Source organism: Salvelinus alpinus, chromosome 10, assembly GCF_045679555.1.
Source record: "Salvelinus alpinus chromosome 10, SLU_Salpinus.1, whole genome shotgun sequence".
Taxonomy (NCBI): Eukaryota; Metazoa; Chordata; class Actinopteri; order Salmoniformes; family Salmonidae; genus Salvelinus; species Salvelinus alpinus.
In genome coordinates, this window is record NC_092095.1 from 36,527,865 (window position 1) to 36,550,306 (window position 22,442).

General features: G+C 40.4%; 1 protein-coding gene across 3 annotated transcripts in view; it reads right to left on the minus strand.

Annotated features, from left to right (window-relative positions):
- Nucleotides 1–22,442, minus strand: part of esyt2b (extended synaptotagmin-like protein 2b) — a 56,179-nt gene that overhangs the window by 10,874 nt on the left and 22,863 nt on the right. The window contains exons 8-16 of one of the 3 annotated variants that reach the window (XM_071329116.1): nucleotides 19,010–19,130; nucleotides 17,593–17,769; nucleotides 17,242–17,324; nucleotides 14,882–14,930; nucleotides 14,396–14,485; nucleotides 11,732–11,827; nucleotides 10,922–11,023; nucleotides 7,617–7,691; nucleotides 7,360–7,446 (exon numbers count right to left, since the gene is read on the minus strand). In XM_071329116.1, coding sequence (XP_071185217.1) covers nucleotides 7,360–7,446; nucleotides 7,617–7,691; nucleotides 10,922–11,023; nucleotides 11,732–11,827; nucleotides 14,396–14,485; nucleotides 14,882–14,930; nucleotides 17,242–17,324; nucleotides 17,593–17,769; nucleotides 19,010–19,130 — 880 coding nt within the window. Of the gene's footprint in view, nucleotides 1–7,359; nucleotides 7,447–7,616; nucleotides 7,692–9,895; nucleotides 9,959–10,921; nucleotides 11,024–11,731; nucleotides 11,828–14,395; nucleotides 14,486–14,881; nucleotides 14,931–17,241; nucleotides 17,325–17,592; nucleotides 17,770–19,009; nucleotides 19,131–22,442 lie in introns of all 3 variants that reach the window. The other 2 variants (XM_071329117.1, XM_071329118.1) reach the window with 2 other exon arrangements.

The following is a 22,442-nucleotide window of genomic DNA, read 5'->3' on the forward strand; positions in this document are numbered from 1 at the left end:
CACGGATCCCCTACCAAATCAAATCAAACCCAACCCCCCATGCTCTAACAGAGCCCCACACCAAAACCAGCAGGCATGATATACAATGAATAATCAAATATAAAAATATACAGTATATTATAAAACAAAAAGTTAAAAAATAGTAAAAATAATTATACAAATTCTAATTTGGGTTGATTTATGGAGTTGTGAAATAAGCTGGATACGTGTCTTCTGCAAAGGATAGGTGTCACGACTTCCGCCGAAGTCGGTCCCTCTCCTTGTTCGGGCGGCGTTCGGCGGTCGACGTCACCGGCCTTCTAGCCATCGCCGATCCACTTTTCCTTTTCCATTTGTTTTGTACTTGTCTTACACACCTGGTTTCAATCCCCCAATTACTTGTTCAATATTTAACCCTCTGTTCCCACATGTTTGTTTGTGAGTAATTGTTTATTGTATTGCGGTCCGTATTTGTGGCCTTGTGTTTATACGACATGTATTGTGATACTTTTGAGTAAAATTGCTTTCATTACTCATATCTGCTGTCCTGCGCCTGACTCATCTCACCAGCTACACACAGACGCTTCACAATAGGAAAGGTTGCCAGATATTATAAAATGTAATTGCAGATCCCCTAACGGAGTGGGGTACTTTCTCTAGCTTGAGATGTTGCGTAACTTCCTTTATCCAATGATTAAAAGGAGGAAACCGATCCTTCCACTTAAATATTATAAGATATCTAGCTAGAAAAGTAGTAAATGCCAGCATGTTGCCGGTATAACTGTTCAGAGGGGCCTCCTGTGGTGCCACTCCGAATAATGCAATAAAGGCAGAAGGTTCTATAGGTCTCTCCAGTATCTAAGAAAACACCTCAAAGTGATATCCAGAAATCTGTCCATTTCGGGCAAGTCCAAAAATTGTGTAATAAAGTAGCAGGAGCCTGCTAACATCGGTCACAAGTGGGATCTATTTCTAGTCTATTGGATAATTTTGCCTTGGAGCAATGCAGCCGACAAACTATTTTAAATTGAGTTACAGCATGTCTTAAACATATAGATGAAGAATGTATTCTCTGAAGCATACTCTGCCAAATGTCGTCTCAAAGTTGTTCACCTAAATCCTCTTCCCATTGGTTCTTAAGAGAGTGCAGGGAATCCAGATTGTGCTAGTTTAATAATGTAAAGATCAAGCTTATACCCCCTTTGATATAAGGGTTCACTTTAAAAATAGAATCTAGAAGGGAGGTAGGTGGGCGTGATGGGAAGTGACTAGAGTATGAAGATACAAAACTACGCAAATGCAGTATCTAAAGAAATGGGATCTAGGAATATTGAACTTTTGTACTAACTGTTCAAAAGATGCAAAATCCAAATCAATGTACAAGTCGTTCAGTGAGGAGATCCCTTTTCCAGACAAGATATGAAACGCCCGGTCAAATAATGATGGAGAGAATGCATGGTTCTTTAGTAATGCGGCAGAAGTTGAAAATTCACTGAGACCAAACGATCGCCGGATTTTTTTAGAATGTTTCTTAATAGGGCTTTTAGTGTATTTGGAAACAGGCTCAGCTAATGCAAGTTTTGAGCAGAATAAGGCAGCTAAGGAGGTGGGGCCACAGGATGAGATCTCCAAGGTCAACCATTTTGGACCTGTAACATCAGGGATTTCTGTCATCCAATATAGAATGATTGTTATATTAGCTGCCCAGTAATGATATTTAAAGTTCGGAAGTGCTAGACCACCCTAGGGGCGAGATATCTGCAATACGCTCTTACATATCCAAGGGTTTTTCTTGTTCCAGATAAAAGCAGATATCAGTTTATCTATTGAGATAAAAAAATATATTTTGTCAGAAAGATAGGAATACATTGAAATAAGTATAAAAACGTAAGTAATACATACATTTTAACAGTGTTAATTCTTCCGCCCAAAGAAAGAAAATAAATCCCAGTGTTCAGGATCCTGTTTCAGGCAGAGTATCCAGGGAGAGAAATTAGCTTCATAGAGATCTTTGAAATTGTGTGTGACCCAAATTCCCAAATATTTCAATTTCTGTGTAGTCACTCTGAAGGGCACACGACTAACAGAAGTTTGCATGGCAGAGTTTGAGGAGAATGATTCCTCAAATATACGGAAAGCAAGAAAGGAGAGAGTTAATCTGAGAATTAAAAACAACCCCAAAAAATTTGCTCGGAAATCGGGTCCAGGGGATTTACCACACTGCATAGATTTAATTGCTAACACAATCTCCTTTAAAGAGAACTGTTCTTCTAATTCAGCAGCTGTCTCAGGCTCAGCTGTAGGAAGTTCTCAAAGAAGGTGTCAAGTTAGCATTACCAGCGGATTCCTGAAGTGTATAATTGTGAGTAAAAGTTATGAAAGCATGAATTGACCTCTAAATTATCAATACATTTGTTACCCAGCTCGTCTGTTATCTCAGGTATGGTTTGATTTGCGGTTCTGGTGTGCTAGCATTTTCCCTGATTTCTCTTCATGTTCATCATTTTTGTATAAAAATTTACTAATTAGATTTTCAGCCTGTCGAGTTGAAAGAAGAAAAAAAACTGTCTGAAGTGTTAAACGTTGTTTCAGTAAATCTGCGAATGAAGAGGTTGAATATGTCATATTAAAATCAAAGATTTTATTTGTAAGTTCCCCTAGGCGTTGAAAATTGCACTTCCTTAATGTTGCGCTGTACGAAATAATTTGCCCCCTTAGATAAGCCTTCATTGATTCCTATACTGTTGTAGGAGACATTCCAGGGGTTTGATTAAGCTCGAGAAATAGTTACATTTGAGATGATATAAAAGCAACAAAGGTTTCTTCTGGTAGCAGTAGTGAGTTAAGCTGCCAAGGGCGATCATTATTAATTTTTTTTAACCTTTATTTAACTAGGCAAGTCAGTTAAGAACAAATTCTTATTTATTAGGCTGTGTATTTGGTATAAGTAGTTTCATAGTAAGAGGAGAATGATCCCAAATGACTATAGCTTGGTAATCACACTCCGTAATAAGTGGCAAAAATCTATTCTCTAGGAAAAAGTAGTCGATACATGAGAACGTCTTAAGAACTGGCGAGAAAAAAATAATACTCCCTAGCTGTGGGATTGCGGAAACGCCACAAACCAGATATGCCATTTGTCTTAAGAAATAGCTGAATTGTGGATACTGTGTTTGATGAAGATGATACCTTAGGAGAGCTGCGATCCAGATTGGGCGACAGTACACAATTCATATGTGTGTCCATATTTGGTAAATCGAGAAAATACATTTGTGAAGAATGAACTGTATTCTCAGTTTGGTGCATATATGTTAACCAAGATAACAGGTGTATCATACAGTCTTCCTACTACAATAATGAAATGGCCTGCTGAGTCTGCTTCTACACTTGACATTGCGAACGGTATGTTTTTACTAATAAAAATGGCTGCCCCTCTGGTTTTAGAATGAAAATTGGAATGATATGATTGACCGATCCACCCTCCTTTTAAACGAGTGATCGAAAGTGCGGAGATGTGTCTCCTGAAGAAAGGCGATATCTACTTTAAGGCAATTTAAATGACAAAGAACCCTTTTATGTTTCACTGGGTAATTTAAAGATTTAACATTCCAGCTAGCAAAAGTGACCGAGCAACCAGCTCTCCCTCTCATGATATTAGGCCTAGCCATGTAAAGTCAGGTGGGAAAAGGATAGATGCCAAATTACAATAACAACTGATCCATTAAACATTTTCCCAAAAATAGCAAATAAAACCCCCAAAAGTTGAAGAACAATAAAAAGCAAACAAAAAATACTCTGAAGTCTGGTATGAAAAAGATAACCCACCCTGGTCACCTAATTTTATAAATTACATCTTACAGCAATACCACTAAGTCAGCAGCAACTTCTTTAAAGAAATGACATAACCTAATAATAGAAATGTGCTTTATCTACCCTGGATACGGGTACCATCAAGAAATAGAAATTAGCAGCTTCATGGAAATAAAATACAACGTTAAAACAAAAGGAGAATTGACTCACCCGAACTAAGGCACTAATGCTACCTAATAATAACAATATAAACTGATACCACTGGCAACGCTATACAGTATCTACAAAAGAGAGACGGAGTCAGCAGTGGTAGACACATTCGTCCATTACCCTAAATCGCCAAATAGGTGAACCTTCAGCCATTTGCTTCGTCCGACCTCTGTAGAATGTTCAACTTTACGGAGGCCATCGCCTTATTGGGGTCTTGGAACTCTTCTTTGGTGCCGTTGTATGTTATACGGAGCCGGGTAGGTAAAGCCACGTCATACAGAACGCTGATCGTCCACAGAGCAGACTCTTAACATCGCTGAAAGTGGCACGGTCACGAGCAACGCTGGGGGCATATTCTGGAAAGATAGAAATGGGTGCTCTGTTACATCGAAGTGGGCAACATTATCTGGCACGCCGAAGAACATCAATACAATCCTGATAGTAGTGTAGTTTAGCCACAATAACACAAGTTTTTCCGTCAGGCTTTCTTGCTTGATGTGTGAGCGGTCTACAAGGATGTCTTTATCCAATTTGAGGGATTCCTTCAATAACTTTGAGACCGATGAAGTAGAACTTGAGCCCGGGTCCTCAGCTACCCCCATGATCCTGATATTGGATCTTGGCATATAACCTTGTAAATGTATGCGTTGTTCCTTAAGGCTAGCTACATCAGTTTAGAGTTTCTTAATCGTGGTTTGTAGCGTAGTCGTGTCGTCTGAGCATGTTGACAAGCCTTGTTCCATGTCGTAGACAGTATTCTTAACTGTATCAGTTCAGTTCAGTACGAACCATTGCAGTATGCTTTCCGAGTTCATTCCTGACTGCTTGTAAATCCAACTTAATACAATTGAAGTCCTCACTGACCGCGTCCTTGAGTTCCGTCTTGAGTATAGATGAAATGTCCGCTCTGAAGGCAGCATGAATCTCGGCCTTCAAATCCTCGGTGGGGAGGAGCCGCTGCTCCCATTTGTTGAAGAACTCGAGCTCCTCGTCTTGGTTGTAGTGTATTCTCTTTTGTCAGTGTCTCCGCTGAACTTAAACTTTTGCAGGTTATGCCCCATTTACACATTAACACAAAAATAAAAGTTGAGCAAAGTAAAGCACGTCATTCAAAGGCTGTGTTTCTTAGTTCTTTTTGGGTCAAAGCGCAAAGAAAGTATTAAATAAATGCAATTTCAGCAGGAGCTTGGAAAAACGTGGCCTACTCCGTGACCTACTCCGTGACCTACTCCACTAGCGCCCTAGTTACAGCCTTATTCTAAAATGGATCAAATAAAATAACAATCCTCATCAATCTACACATAACACCCTATAATGAATATTTTGCAAATGTATTAAACATAAAAAAACAGAAATAGCTTATTTACATAAGTATTTAGACCCTTTGCTATGAGACTCGAAATTGAGTTCAGGTGCATCCTGTTTCCATTGATCATCCTCGAAATGTTTCTACAACTTGATTGGAGTCCACCTGTGGTAAATTCAATTGATTGGACATGATTTGGAAAGGCACACACCTGTCTATATAAAGGTCCCACAGTTGACAGTGCATGTCAGAGTAATAACCAAGCCATGAAGTCTAAGGAATTATCAGTAGAGCTCAGAGACAGGATTGTGTCGAGGCACAGATCTGGGGAAGGGTACCAAAAAATGTCTGCAGCATTTAAGGTCCCCAAGAACACAGTGGCCTCCATCATTCTTAAATGAAAGAAGTTTGGAACCACCAAGACTCTTCCTAGGACTGGCCGCCCGGCCAAACTGAGCAATTGGGGGAGAAGGGCCTTGGTCAGGGAGGTGACCAAGAATCCGAAGGTCTCTCTGACAGAGCTCCAGAGTAACTATGTAGAGATGGGAGAACCTTCCAGAAGGACAACCATCACTGCAGCACTCCACCAATCAGACCTTTATGGTCAGTGGCCAGACGGAAGCCACTCCTCAGTAAAAGGCACATGACAGCCTGTTTGCCAAAAGGCACCTAAAGGACTCAGACCTTGAGAAACAAGATTCTCTGGTCTGATGAAACCAAGATTGAACTCTTTGGCCTGAATGTCAAGCGGTACGCCTGGAGTAATCCTGGCACCATCTCTACGGTGAACCATTGTGGTGGCAGCATCATGCTGTGGGGATATTTTTCAGCAGCAGGGACTGGGAGACTAGTCAGGATCTAGGGAAAGATGAACGGAGCAAAGTACAGAGATTCTTGATGAAAACCTACTTCAGAGTGCTCAGGGCCTCAGACTGGGGCGAAGGTTCACCTTCCAACAGGACAACGACCCTAAGCACATGTAACAGTATAACTTTACGTCGTCCCCTCGCCCCGACACGGGCGAGAACCAGGGACCCTCTGCACACATCAACAACAGTCACCCACGAAGCGTCGTTACCCATCGCTCCACAAAAGCCGCGGCCCTTGCAGAGCAAGGGGCAACACTACATATTGGTTTCAGAGCAAGTGACGTAACTGATTGAAATGCTACTAGCGCGCACCCGCTAACTAGCTAGCCATTTCACATCCGTTACACTCACCCCCTTTCAACCTCCTCCTTTTCCGCAGCAACCAGTGATCCGGGTCAACAGCATCAATGTAACAGTATAACTTTAAACCGTCCCCTCGCCCCGACACGGGCGCGAACCAGGGACCCTCTGCACACGTCAACAACAGTTGCCCACGAAGCGTCGTTACCCATCGCTCCACAAAAGCCGCGGCCCTTGCAGAGCAAGGGGCAACACTACATATTGGTTTCAGAGCAAGTGACGTAACTGATTGAAATGCTACTAGCGCGTACCCGCTAACTAGCTAGCCATTTCACATCCGTTACACACACAGCCAAGACAACGCAGGAGTGGCATCGGGACAAGTCTCTGAATGTCCTTGAGTGGCCCAGCCAGAGCCCGGACTTGAACCCTATCGAACATCTCTGGAGAGACCTGAAAATAGCTGTTCAGTGACGCTCCCCATCCAACCTGACAGAGCTTGAGAGGACCTGCAGAGAAGAATGGGAGAAACTCCCGAAATACAGGCTGCCAAGCTTGTAGCGTCATACCCAAGAAGACTCGAGGCTGTAATTGCTGCCAAAGCTGCTTCAACAAAGTAGTGTGTAAAGGATCTGAATACTTATATATTTCCGGGGGGGGGGTTCCAATAAATTAGCAAAAATGTCTAAAAACCTGTTTTTGCTTTGTCATTATGGGGTATTGTGTGTAGATTAATGAGAAAAAACAGCAATTTAATCAATTTTAGAATAAGGCTGTAACGTAACAGAATGTGGAAAAAGCCAAGGGGCCTGAATACTTTCCGAATGCACTATAGATCACCTACCAGTTGTGGTATGGTGAAAAATAAATATGAATGTACAGTACCTCCACTTCCAGCTCCTGCCTCCTGGGGTTATGGACAAGGAAGGAGAAGGCTTCCTCCCACATTGGCTCATTGGTCTTATAGCGGATCTGAAGACAACACATATAGAATAGAATACAATGGAATAGAATAACTGTATTTATTTATATGACCATGTCTATTGGAGGTTTAAAACATCCTCAAAGTGTAAGAGAAATATGAGGTTTTCAATTATCATTTCCAATTAGCTACAGAACCCATGCCCACTGTAGTTTCTTACCTTACTCTCAAATGATTTGTTCCCAACTGTGAAATAGACGTAAGGACTTGGTTCACTGCTCGTTTTCTTGCCGGACTGTGAGAGATGACCAGGAAAAGAGTGGCTCTGAACGAGTGTTACTAAGACATAAACACACACTGAAAACATTGTTATTCTTCAGCTAATTGTAGTAACAAAGTTGTCATACAGTAGAAACACACTGGAAATCACTGATAAAATGGGTAGGAGTGTCTATCCTGAGATAAAAGAGAATATCATTTAGGCTGCATCCCAAATTGTTCCCTATTCCTTATTTATAAGTTTTTTGGGGAAAATGCACAGTATCTAGGAAATGGTCAACCTTGGTCTTAATTCTTCATTCTGATTTCAAGCTCCTTCTCAGCTTTGAAATCTAAGAACTTTCACTGTTGGCAACCGGTTTATAATAGATACCTTGTGCATATAACAATGTGTGTTTCCCAATATTATTCCCTGTGTAGTGCACTACTTTTGAGGAGGGCCCATAAGGTAGGCTCTGGCTAATAGTAATGCACTATATAGGTAATAGGGTGCCATTTTGGACACATCTAGTGTATGAGTCTAAAGTTACCAAACTTAAGTGCATCCCTACCTCCTGGAAATGGCTTTAGTCTGATAAAAAAAGATTGATTATAAAACAGCCAGAGAGAGACACAACCCCAAACTATCACATGCCAGAATAGGTTTTTAGTCAGAAGTCAAAAGGAATGGTCAAATGCAGATTTACATTCAGGACAAATTATTGTATTAGTCCAAGCTCTATATTAAAATGTGCACACTCTAAAAAATGCTGTGTAAAAAACAACTCAGCGCTGGATAAATAGTGGACAGAACACATTTGGGGTTATTTTAACCCAGCCAGTTGGGTCACTTAGTTGGGTTGCTTTCTTTGAAGACTGGAGGTGTGGCTTAGTAGGGGCATGGCTTTCATATAGTTATTTTTGGTCACTCGTGATAGTAAATGTCATTCCGGTTAATCTGTTCTATTGTATTGCCCTCACATGTTAAGATTGAGCAATGACACTTTTGTAGCTTTAATGAGGTTTATAAAAGAATATGAGTTTTTCAACTTGCCATGCATATTCCCATGTTGATATAGTTACCACTTTGTTATATTTAAAAACATTTTTGTTAAATTTATATTAAGATATGTAATGTGCAAGAATATTGAAGAAAAACGTTGATTTGCAATGTACAAACTCAACATGAACAAGAATTACCTTTACTTTCATGGGTGGCCAAAAAATAATTATCTGGAAGCTCACCCCCAGGCCATGTCTCCTTTTAATATAAATGTAATAACATTATTACTTAAACATTATAACAAAGTGGTAACTCTCCCAATATTGGGATATGCATAGGCACTTAAAGAACTCATACTCTTGTGTAAACCTCATAAAAGCTACAAAAGTGTGCGCAACCTTAACATATGATGACAATACAACAGAACATGAACCATAATTACGTTTACCTGCGCGGGTGGCCAAAAATAACTATCTGAAAGCCACAACCTACTAAGCCACGCATCCAGTCTTCTGATCTGACAGGGTGGGTCATAGCTCAATAACCCAGCATCAATAACCCCAAAATCAAATTGGTTGGGTCAACTGGTTGAGTCAAAATAACCCAACGTGTGTTCTGTCCAATATTTACCCAAATTGGGTTGTTTTTAACCCAGCATATTTTTGAGTGTAGAGGGTGAGTGAGGTTTTGATTTCTCATCCCCCTTTAGTTCTACCTCTCCCTCTTTCTTCATCTACCAAATGAACATGTTTTGAGTTTTGATGAACATTATAGTGCATGTCATTAAACATCTGTGGCCATTTGTATCAAGCGTCTCAGAGTAGGAGCTCTGATTTTACATTTAAGATCACAATGAATAAGATTACATGACAGGGGGACCTGATCCTGGATCAGCAGTCTAATACTATGAGATGCTTGATACATACGACCCCTGGTTTGTAAAGGTCCAGGTATGTGAAAATCCAGTTCTCATTGTGTGCAGTAAATGAAATGCTATAACGTGATGCTTGAAGCAATAAAAGAGTACAGACAGACATAGACAGAGTGATCATCCATCTCCAAAGTGTGAATAAACAATTACTCACAATGAATAAACAATGCGTTTACCATAAATTATCCCCAAAAAACGACGTAAATTTGGATGGCACAAAGCAAGGAAGGGCACAGACTGAGACCATATAAGCCGTCTATGTGTGCTATCTGTGCATGGCATGCATCATCCCGCTTTCTTACTTTACCTTCAGGGATTTATAGACAGAGGCTTGCTTCAACACGTCATGGTTGAAATTAAACAGGTCGCTCTTTTATCCAAAGGGGGGGGAGATGGGGAGAAAAATCACACCCGGAGTTAGTAGGATGGGGGGACTGAGTATGATTAGGTTTAGCTTTGGTCCAGGACGTCGTCAGTGAGAGTGTAGCCGAACGACGGGTTGGACCAGAGCTAGATTAGGTTGTATCAAGTGGTATGAAAACAACAACAATCCATAGAGAATGGAAAAGGAAAGGAGACAGCCAATAAATAAAGCGAGAGGATTGTCCAAGATATAAATAAGGTCCATCTATGAACAATAGATAACAAAGCAAGACATTATAATGAATGGAGAAGGCAGTATAAAAAGAGAAGCTGTATGGAGAAAGAGAATGAAAAGATTCTTTCTATTCAGGAGAAGCTATAGAATGAATTGCTGGGAGGAACTTGTGATGGGGGATTTTGTTTAGCTCAAGCTAATAAGAGATCTGACAGTATTTCCATATTCTCTTACTTAGACTTAACTGTCCACTAGACAGACCATAAAGCAACAGCCGTCAACACATCCTTAAAGTAATGCGCCACAAATAGCCCCCTCAATCAAATACGCCGAGACCTTCAAATCAATAGTTCTTGGAAACCATATTTTCCCTGCCTGCACCTTGTTGTTGGATGAAAGATGAAGCACTATCCTCTATCCCGAGTTATTGGAATTATTATTTAGTCTATAAGATAAATATTCATGATCTACCCGCTATCGAAAATTGTATAATAATATTATTGGATTTAGAACCATGCAGCAGAGTCAATCGACATGCTTTATGGTACAAGACTCACTGCAGCAGGTCTGTTACTTAGCTCTGGTCCAGGGCGTCATTCGGCTACGCTCCCACTACCTTAGTGATAGTAAGAGCGCACCCGAACGACACCCTGCACCAGAGATAGTCTGTTACGGTTCAACCCCACCACACACTGCTAATGCTAACTCTAGGATGCAGAGTACCGGAGGACTCACAAATAAGGTTCTATACATTGAGGTATTGTTCTCACAAAATACTAGGCCAGATGCTCTCCTCTCTTTTAAGTTTCCACACCCAAAGCTCCCTGTAAAGACGCTCTTTATAGGGAAAGAACAGGGAGAGAAGAAGTTAAATAAAGTATGGCTAAGACACTAAAGAGGCTAAGACTCTGACAGGCTCATTTAGGAGTTGACTGTCTTGGGCTGATATTGACCCATATCTGTGGGTTAAGGTCAAAGGTAAAAGACAGTGTTGAAGAAGGAGACAAAAAAGGAGTTTCAACAGACAGATACACAAATGAATCCATTGAGGTGCTCATGTCATGTTAAAGGTGTGGAAGACCAGATAGACAGGGTTGAGATGAAAACAGTAAACTATGGCATGTTGGACTAAACTTCAGTGCAATGTTTGCACAACTACACCTGAAAATGTGTACTGAAAATGCTTGTTGAGCTGTGTTAAAAATGTTTTGGAAAATTATTTTCAAGTTCAATTTGACGTGATTCACAATAGCTCCCTTGGGTGGAGTAGAATATGTCCAGAAATATATTACATTATTCTCTGTATCCTTATTCACATCATGTCATAGGCCAACATTTGTTAACATTAACATGAATGTGTATAGCATGGGAAAAATGTAATAATTCTACAGTAAATGTTATCATGTACAGTATGCCAAATCAACCGCCCTGTAATTTGTTTTCACTTGCAGCAATTCAAAAATGTTGTGCCTCACTCCACCACCATAACACTCCTTCAACCCGAACCACTTTAACTGAACAGTCCTGTCATCCAGCTCTACTCACCGGCAGGTTCTTTGCCGAGTCCAAGTACACCACCAGGAGAGCAGACGAAAGTCCATCATTGGCCAGGCTTCGGTCAGCTCGCACGCTCCTCAACACCTGATTGGATAGGAGAGACAGGCGGAGGTCACTACTGAGACAAACTGGACTAGGAGAAATGGGCAGCCTTCTAATTCACTTCTAACTGTAATACACGTGACAATAGCAAGACGGAGAGAGACAGGCTAAGTCAAGGTGTTCAAGCTAGCCTGCTAGTACGATGCCATTATATACGCCTGGGCCTGTCTTGAATTATCATACGATTGGGAAGGGGGGTAAGAACCCAAATTGAAAAGATAAGGGTTTGCCTGTGTGTGTTAAATGGGGCCGATTCCGACCCGTGTTAAGCGAGCGTAAATGGAACGCAATTCCCGTTTTATGCTATTTTCTCTCTATTCGTATTCTGACCTTTAACTTAAGCAAGAGAATTGCATGCTATTCACCCGCTACGCGTTTTGCGGTGGCGATCTAAGAAATGAAGGTGAATAAGGTCGAGCGAACCAAGTGGAAAAATGATCTACTTTCTTTTTCTCCAATAGAAATAACAGCATTCTCCATGTAGTGGTATTTATAATTGATAATAGAATTTGATAAGAGCTAGGTAAATGAGTAATCCATTAGTAGAAGAGGATTGTAAATACACATAGAAATCGTTTTAGATGATTTTTCCTGATGATCTTTGGACACGAATGTGAAACCAGTCATATGGATGCAAACTGAAAATCGTATCAACATGACATGTATTGTGGCCCCTTTTCCAAAGCGAAGTAGGCTATAAATAGCTGTGCTGATATTCCAAATTTTAATCGTGTGCCCTCAATTTGAGTGGATGAAATTTGGAGACCCAAGCTGTAGGCTTCTGTAGGGATGAACCTGTTGAGTTGATGCATGCGCTTTAGAATGTTTTAATTATTGTTAGGGTCTAAATAAACAGAGTACAAAGACTCACGGACGCTTAATCAAGCTCAAACCAAGTTTATTCACCCACTGGGTCATACAGCTGCATAAGACAAAGAACATATTCACAAAAGCACTGATATTTAACCCTTTCTCCTATGCTGAGCCCCTCCTTACACATCTGAACAGCCAATGCACCTCTGTTGCTATCCAGAGCATTGTTCTTCCTCACTTCATCTAACCTGACCTCTGCCCAAATTCCTCACTCCTCCCCAACTCACGGCTGTCATGGTTATGAATACCAGACTGTGTCTCCCATAGGATCCCTGATGGCTAACAATAACATATCCTGACATAATGTAAACATACATTAACCCTCTCTCCCTCAGTGCCCTGAATAATTATATTTCATGATTTCAAATGTTAAGAAATCAGAAGCCATCATTATATAGCCAGGCTTTTCATCATTTTATTTGACAATTTGTATCATGTTAAATATTAGCCACTATCAGGAGCCACCGTCAGTAATACCCACATACATTTATAACGGTCACTTTGGTGTTAGTTTTCTTCAATTTGTAGCTTACATTTTGCATCATTCCATTCCGTCTACCTTTCTTTCCTCTGTCACGTCTGTGTAGTTGTTCCTGAGGGTCGCTAGCATTAGTGGATCACATTAGGCTAGCGTTGTGCAATAATTTGGGACATGTAGCCTTTTTGAGTTATTATGGAACACAGACCACACGTAGCAGGATAAACATGGAGCCTGGCGCACGGTTCACGATGACTAGACTGTTGTCATACGGTTCCATGATTAGTGAGGAATAGGGTATTTAAATTTTTAGGGCTATTGTTCAACCCTTATCGTACACTTTTTTCTACTTTCCAATATTTTATGGATTGAACTTGAATATGAAAACTTTCAGGATGAATCAAAACACTGTATTTCTGATTAATCAATATATTTTGTGCATAAAGGCTCTCCAAACCATTTTTTTTTTGTATTATTCATACATACTTTTCTAACCCAATTTACTATCTGTGAGATGCTAGATACCTTGTTTAAGATTAATGTACAAAATCCATTTGGGGATGATATGCTTGATCCATTTTATCATAGCGCACTGAACATTATTATGGGTGACAGTTTTCATCACTGCATTCTCTACCAGAAAGTTGGTCGGCCATCTTTGATGTCACAAGTTGATACATTCCTATGTTTTCATATATAAAGCCCTTTTACAAAAAGTCCCACTGTACCTAACATCCATTACTAAACTTTAGACATACGAGTTACTGCACCCAGTCTCAGGGATGGCTAACTCTGGAAATTACTTTGGTCTCTACAGAGTTAGGTAAATCAGCTTTTAGTGTGTTTGAACCTTGTCTGTGGAACAATCTTCAGAATGTTCTGAAATGTGATGTTTTGGTGCCTCTAGGCCAATTCAGAACTCTGATTGAGGACCTTTTTACTGATGAATATCTTTGTTTTTTACGACCGTGTTTTTCTTTCTGTTTGCATTTTTAATTTAGATGTGTGTATTTTCTGTCATAATCTGTAATTCAGGGCTCATCTGTAAAAGAGACCTTGGTCTCAGTATGACTCCCTGATAAAATAAAGGTTAAATTAAAAAAAGTTTGTGTATTGTAGTTTATAGATTTTGTGTATTTTGAACGCTGTACAAAATAAATGTCCATGTAAATAAAATAATTTCATATCAAATACTGCACCTGGTCCATCTTTTCAGGGGTGGAGAGCAGAGAGAGCCACTCCAGTTTCAAGTGTAGCTTCCCCGTGGAGACTTCTTCCAGATCAAACCACTAGAACGACAGGATGTTCAAGGGTGCATTTCAAATGGCACCCTGTTGTCTTTATGGTGCACTACTTTTCACCAGGGCTCTGGTAAAGAAGTAGTGCACAATATATGGAATGATGATGACGACATTTGGGACCTACATACCCTAAATCTCAACAGAGTAAAGTAGTGATTGAATCACACCAACAGGGCTGGCTGTCTCCCCAGACATAGTGTAGGAGTGATGGATAACAACACAATATCTTCAAATTGACGAAGGCAGATAATATAGTAAGGCAAAATCGCTATCCAAGTGCAGAACTGAAGACACGCCTCTTGTTCTATTTTTCATCGTTTTTTTTTCTTCTAACTACATTTAATTGAAGATGAAAAAATATATCGGATAAGCGGGTGGATTTACCTCATCGACCTTCTGCTCTTTGTGAAGCTCCGTCATATCGATCATCAGGCTGCAATCGAAGACACAAAGATTGGATAAGAAATCAGTAGGTAGGATTCATCACAACAGAAGCCAAATTGATTCACTGATACAGCATGTTGGCACTCCGACCCAGTCAGGGGCCAATAGGGCTTCGGGTCAAAAGTAGTGCAATGCATTGGGAATAAGGTGCCATTTGGGACGCAGCCAGCACACCTTGAAAGAGAGAAGAGACACATTGAAGTACCTGTGATGTACTAAGTATCTGTCATCAGTGTACAATAGTCACATTAGGAGTTGGACAGACGCTCTGCTTCTTGGGCCTCATCCCCTAGGGGAAAGCATAGCTTTGGTCCAACTCCTAATGGGACTATTGTACACTGATCACAGATACTTAGTACATCACAGATACTTCAATGTGTCTCTTCTCTCTTTCAAGGGGCCACCCTTCACTGTGACATATAGGAGGGGAGGTTTTGTGGTGAGAAGATAGATGCTAAGTCTGCGATAGTTCTGCTCCAGGGCGTTACGTGTGGTTTGCTAGCGCTGAAGGCTCGGCATCAGCAAGCCGCACGTAACACTCTGGACCAGAGCTAAGTTTGTGATATATTTTCGGCTAGATAAGATAATTTGCTTGATATTGGATACAATAACTCACAATGCAGAGGACTAATAAGCCATTTGAGCATGGGGTGATAAGAAAAAGACACACTGTAAACCATTTCCTGATGTTTTTACGGTAACTTACTTTTTACGGTAACTGGCTACCCGTAAGTTACCTTACAGTATAGTATATCACTTGCACTTCTAGAGGCCTTAACAAAGGTAGTGATGGGATGACTGATCCCGTAACTCCATAGCCTCGATGCTGTTTTCAAAGCACCACTGATTCGAGACAACGTACCGATGCTTGTATCTAAGTAACAATACCACGTGATGATGGCGGTTGAAGCTTTGTACGTCACACTACCATCAGCCTGTAGAGCAGTGGTGAGTGAGTCTCTTGTCTTGAATCCCCATAAATACGTGTTATTTTTGTAAGTAGTTTTCTTCGAAACACAGGCTACGTTGTACTTCTAACTTTTAAATTATGAGTTTCGATAGGCATAGGCAGTTTTTTTTTTAAATTTAACATCCTAAATCATGCAATGGAGCCAACGTCTTTTTGTAAATGTAAAACAACAACTAAATAAAAAACAACAACTAGGTTGCTAGTTTCAAAGCATAGATGGAAAGGTTCAAAGTAACATTACCACGTGATCAATGACATCTGAAGCTTCGTTTGATCACGTGCTTTTTTAAACCGTGTGTTGCAAAATGCGAGATCCCACTGATTTAGGTACTGTAAACGGAGCTACCATTTAGGTACTACACACTGAAGACAATCTAAGTAAATTGGTAAATAAAGGTGTCCAGTGTGTTTGAAAGCAACTTTGCATCGAAGAATGCATCGGTAGCGCGGCGAAATCATTGCGATTTCGCATTTTGCAACACACGGTTCTAAAAAGCTTCAAACGAAGCTTCGGATGTCATTGATTACATCCTTTTTCGAACCGTGTGATCCTGAGCAGCAGATGTCATTAATGTACACTGTGCTAAAAGTAGTAATGAACCTATTTTTGACACAGTTGGCTGGTAAACCTTCAGGAAGCTTAGTTTATTCATAACTAGCTAAAAGCTCAGATTAATGAACAGCTTTTCGGCACAATTTGGTCTAAACCCTAAAGCCTTCAGAAAGCCTCAGTTTCCCATCACTAAACAAAGGCGTCCAACCTGGCTGTGACTATAGGGCAAAACAGACCAAAGGAGATGGCAAATACTCAACCATTAAAGGTTTAAGACTTAAATTGGTACAGCACTCTCACTAATGGGTGGCACAAATGTAGCCTCTTACAAAACACGCCTCGAAATATGTTAATGAGCCTGAAAAAACAATAACATGCACCCACTAGTGGTCAAAAGGGTGTTGCCACTCCAGAAATACGGTGCGCTACTGTATTCTGTGGGGTGGAATTACAAGTCATTTGAAATACAGCAAAAACATGTTCTCTCTTACTTTAGAGGATTTGCTTTGATTTTGTTGACCTTATGCTTTTTGTGTGGCATTCTATTTTGAACATTCACAAATACTGTAAGTGAACTTCTACTGTATTTTACATAGCATATTTTACAGTAAAGTCCAAAATACATCAAATATTTTCCGTCTGTTGAATATTTTCCCACAATGTAATGTAATTTATGCTAATCCATTGTATTAAGCTTATACAGTATGATACAGTTGATAAACAATAATTTACTGTGAAAATAACAGGATGGTTTTACAGTGCAGGATATGTGCTTACCTCCCCAGGAAATCATCTTTGTCTGGGTCCTCATCAAACAACTCAATCTCCAGATGTTGGCCTGAGTGCTCATATACCAGGGCCTGACAAGGACATAATTAAATACAATCTCAGATACAGTAGTTCACATTGAATACAGCCAAAGGTAAAACATGACATGGGTAAAACAGCATGAAAGCCAAAAATAAGAGGAAATATTGGACTGTTGGAAATATGTACATGTAAGTTGTATCTGGTTCTACATACCCTATATTGCTGTCCCTGGGGTAGTTACTGTATAATATAACCACATTTTGCGTTTTTGGTTGATGTGCCATTGGAAGAGTTCATTTTCAGTTAAATTTTGTTCACCTCGTAAACTTCGTTCCATTTGGGGTGCAGACTCTCTTTGACCGTCTTGCTCTGGAAGAGCTGGTTGCCAATCTGGAGGATGCCGTAGGGGTCAGACTTCCCCTTGATCAGCCCGCCTAGGAATTTATCCTTCCCCTCCAGGTCCTGAGCCTCCAGGAAGTGAATTCTCAGGACTCCCTGGTGACACACACAGCAGAGGGACACTTCAGGAAACGGACACTTTAAAATAGTATACAGCGACACTGTAGCTCTTTCCAGTAGTCAATGACCGAAAGCGCCCTCTTTGGCTTCATGGGTGGAATGTTATTAAAATTTTTCATCATTTCATAATTAATAAATTAGAAACACTGTATTTTCTTCGTTAAAAAAGAATACTGTCAAACAGTTTCGCTATATTTCAGTCTTCTGTGATGTATATGAAGTGTAATATTGGGATTTAAACTCAAAATGTAATACATTTCAACTCTATATCTGACATGGTACTGGTGTCTTCTTTTTTTAAGCCCATAAGGTGTATACTTTTGTTTCAAAGTAGATTTGTTTAAGAATCACTCTGTGAGACCCTGATTTAGCCCACCGCAGTAAAAAGTTTTAAAGGGACATTGCACTTCCATATAAAAGTTTGTCCAATAACTTCTGACCTCTAAAGAAGTCTTTAGTCAAGATGAAACCATGTACCACAACATTGGTTGTGTAGATCCATCTATAGGCCTCCACCACGAATGAAAGGAAAAGATAAACACGGAATAAAACCAGGAAAACAAGGGAATTAGATGATGCTTAAATTTTTCATTTATTTGGGGTGAAGGCATATAGCTGGATCTACATACTGTAGAAACCAATTTCGTGGAAGGTAGTTTCATCTTGACATGAGTCTACTTTAGAGGTTTGAAAAAATAAATAATAATAAATCAGACAAACGTTATTTTATTAAATGTTCCTTTTTTGACCATCAGGTGCCATTAGTGTACACCGTGTTGATCAAAGCCTGGAGTAATTTAGCTTTTTTTGACACAATTGGCTGGAAAACCTCAATGCTCCAGGAAGCTTTGTTTCTCCATCACTACCTATCAGGATCATCATACATGTAGAATATTAGGTATTTATGAGGATCCCCATTAGCCGCTGCAAAAGCATCAGCTACTTTTACTGGGGTCCACAAAAAAAATCCAATTTCAAATGATGGATTTGGTGGCTGACGGGTAAACTCTGCTAATACAAACACTGTTAATTAAAGGGTTACTTTACTCCAAAACATATTTTAGTATTTTGTTTAATAGTCCATTGTTGATATGGTCCCAAACATTGTGCATGCCAAAATACTAAACAAAATCTGAAAAATGTGTTCTGTTAATTAGTGTCTGAAATATGATAATGATGTATGATTAGATATAGGATAGGTGAAAGGCTACAGTACCTTTGGCATAGGGAAGCGTAGCTGAGCCAGTTCTATATCTCCCACCAGTGGGATAGTGATACGGTTGGGCAGCACCAGGTAGCTGTAGATGATGTCCTGAATCAGACTGTCTGAGAAGCCACTGGGAAAAACAAAACACAACCGACCCCACAGTCAGTGAGTGCGATTTTTGGATGAGATTATTCTCAGTTAAGCACAAAGGAACATGTCTTTTTCTGTTTTATAAGATGGTGGGAACATTGGAAGGGGTTCAAGCATGATGTTGGAGTAAATCATAAACCTCAAAATATCGTTGTGAACCCCTGGAGAGTCAACACTTACAGTTGCAAGGAAACATTTGTGAACCCTTTGAAATTACCTGGATTTCTGCATCGATTACTCATAAAAGGTGGTCTGATCTTCATCTAAGTCACAATAATAGACAAACACAATCTGACTAAACTAGTAATACACAAAACAGTTGTACTTGTCACATTTTTATTGAAGATATTGAGTAATCATTCACAGTGCAGGCTGGAAAAAGTAAGTGAACCCTTGAATTTAGTAACTTGTAGATCCTTCTTTAGCAGCAAACGTCCCCCAAACGTTTCCTGTAGCTGCTTATAAGACTTGCACAATGTTGAGGAGGTATTTTGAACCATTCCTTCCTACAAATCTGTTTCAGTTCATCAATATTTCTGGTTTGTCTTGATTGCACAGCCCTCTTCAGGTCAAGCCACAGCATCTCCATTGGGTTAAGGTCAGGACATTCCAAAACATGAATCTTCTTCCTTTTCAGCCATTCTTTAGTTGATTTACTTGTGTGCTTTGGGTCATTGTCTTGTTGCATCACCCAACCTCTCTTAAGCTTGAGGTCATGGACTGCTGCCCTGACATTCTCCTGTAAAATGTCTTGATACACTTTTGAATTCATTGTTCCATCAATGATTGCAAGGCATCCAGGCCCTGAGGCAGCAAAGCAGCCCCAAACCATGATGCTCCCTCCACCATGCTTCACAGTTGGGATGAGGTTTTGGTGCTGGTGTACAGTGCCCTTTTTCCTTCACACATAGCGTTGTGCATTTCCCCCAAAAGGTTCCAACTTTTGTCTCATCTGTCCAAAGCACATTGTCCCAGAAGCGTTGTGGAACATCCAGGTGGTCTTGGGCAAACTCTTTTTTAGACAGCAATGATGTCCTTTGTGGTGTCCTTCCATGAACACCATTGTTATTCAGTGTTTTTCTGATAGTGGACACATGAACACAGACTTTCGTTGTTTGTAGAGATTTTTGGAGGTCTGTTGCTGTTACCCTTGGGTTCGTTCTCACCTCTTTCGGGATGGCCCTTTGTGCTCTTGGAGTGATCTTCGCAGGACACCCACTCCTAGGGAGAGTAGCAACAGTCCTGAATCTTATCCATTTGTAGACAATTTGTCTTACCGTGGACTGATTAACACCAAGGTCTTTAGCAATGCTTTTGTGACCTTTTTCAGCTTTGTGCATCTCATATGCGTCTAAGGTCCTGTGAAAGTTGTTGGGATCGAGGCATGGTTCACACGAACCAATCTTTCTGGAGAAGAACAGATTTGTCAGTAACCAGGCTTTGTGTGCCTTTATTTAAAGGGCAGGGCACCTGTGCAACCCACACCTCCAATCTCATATCTTTAATTGAGACACCTGACTCCAAATAGCTTTTGGAGAAGTCGTTAACACAGAGGTTCACTTACTTTTCCCAGCCTGCACTGTGAATGATTACTCAGTGTCTTCAATAACAATTTGAAAAGTACAACTGTTTGTGTGTTATTAGTTTAGTCAGATAGTGTTGGTCTATTATTGTGCCTTAGATGAAGATCAGACCACATTTTATGAGTAATCAATGCAGAAATCCAGGTAATTCCAAATGGTTCACAAACTTTCCCTTGCAACTGTAGCAGTGAGGATGTCACTGAGCAGGAGGTCTTACAACCTGAGAATTACAATGCCTTGTAAGGGAAGTCGATCCCTAAGACTGGCCTAGTAACTGCTGAGAGATTTTCTGTTAACCTTCAAGCTATCCACTTGGGTCCGATTCTGTAAACAGAAATAAATGTATGAGAGGATTTAAGCAATCTGTAAAAATGAAACTTTTTTTTTTTTTTATACCCCATTCCTTCACTTTTTCTCTCTCATTTCTCTAAGAAGGCTTCTCAGGAAACATATTTATCATTTTATCCTAGAATTTCTCTTGCAGCTGAGCAGAAAGGTAGAGCACTTCTCTGGGAGGAGATTAAGCAGCATTACAGGGAACATGATTCTTCTTTAGTATGTGATCATTCACATGTAACATGTACACGTACACACCATGTAGAGAGCTTCATGCAGTATCAGCTGTTATTGTTCCCCTGACCTTGCAGTGGTACACAGAGCTAGGCCGTACTCCAAAAGTAAAAATAATAACACTACAATTGTCAGACAACCTGTGTTGAATAACATCAAGGGGATATGAGAGTGAGAGGGTGAGAGGGAAAAAGAGAGAGAGAGCGAGTGAGGGGAGGAGGGGGGGGTGTCTTTGGAGGGGTGGGTGGTTTTATCTGCTCTGTGACACAGTGGACTCCACCCCTCTAATATGCAGCTGGCACTGTCTATTGCTTGTGGTTGGAAGCTAGTCTCTGAGACTGTCTTTTTTCTGCTGCCCGGGCCTGTCCTGTCCTGTCACTAACCCAGAGTCAGGCGCAGCTCCCCCCCAATCCCCTAGCCCATGAACCTAGCACGTGCCACTGAGCCTCCACAAACAGGCTCACAGTGTACTGACTGCACAGATCTATTACACCCCTACAGAGAAATAGCGGTGGGGGGGATGGGCGGTTGTGCTCTGTAGAATCAGGGAGATGATGTCCATCACTGAGCTGCGGATGTGTCAACACCCGTGTCTAAATCAATAGACTGTGAGGAGGAGAGTGACTATACCACGAAATCTTTATTAGGGACATTTTCCACCGCCGCAGTAGCGTTATCATAAGGTTTAAAAAAAACAGAAGGCACTGTCAACTCACAACAATATAGAAACGAAGAATTGACTGTTGATTATACAAATTATGCCTGGATCTGCAGAGACGGCAAAGGTCATCTGCTCTTTGAATGCCATGAGAACATTATTTTGGTCCCTTTACCAGAAGAGGGAAATCTATTCTATTGAATCCATTGGCTGATGGAAGTCATGAATTGTGCTTGTTTCACCAGCCATCAGTGCTCTATTTATGTGTCTATGTGACTCTGATGTGCATGTTGTTGCTGTTTGTGTATTGCTAGTGGGTGGTGACAAATCCAATTTCCCCTTTTGGGATTCAATTCAATTCAATGCAAGTAGTAGCACTGCCATACCCCAGAATATTTGAAAGATAACACAATAAAAGTGCAAACTTATTAGCCAATGCGTCTTTACAGTCAACTCTATTCTACACTAAAGCTTAACAGTT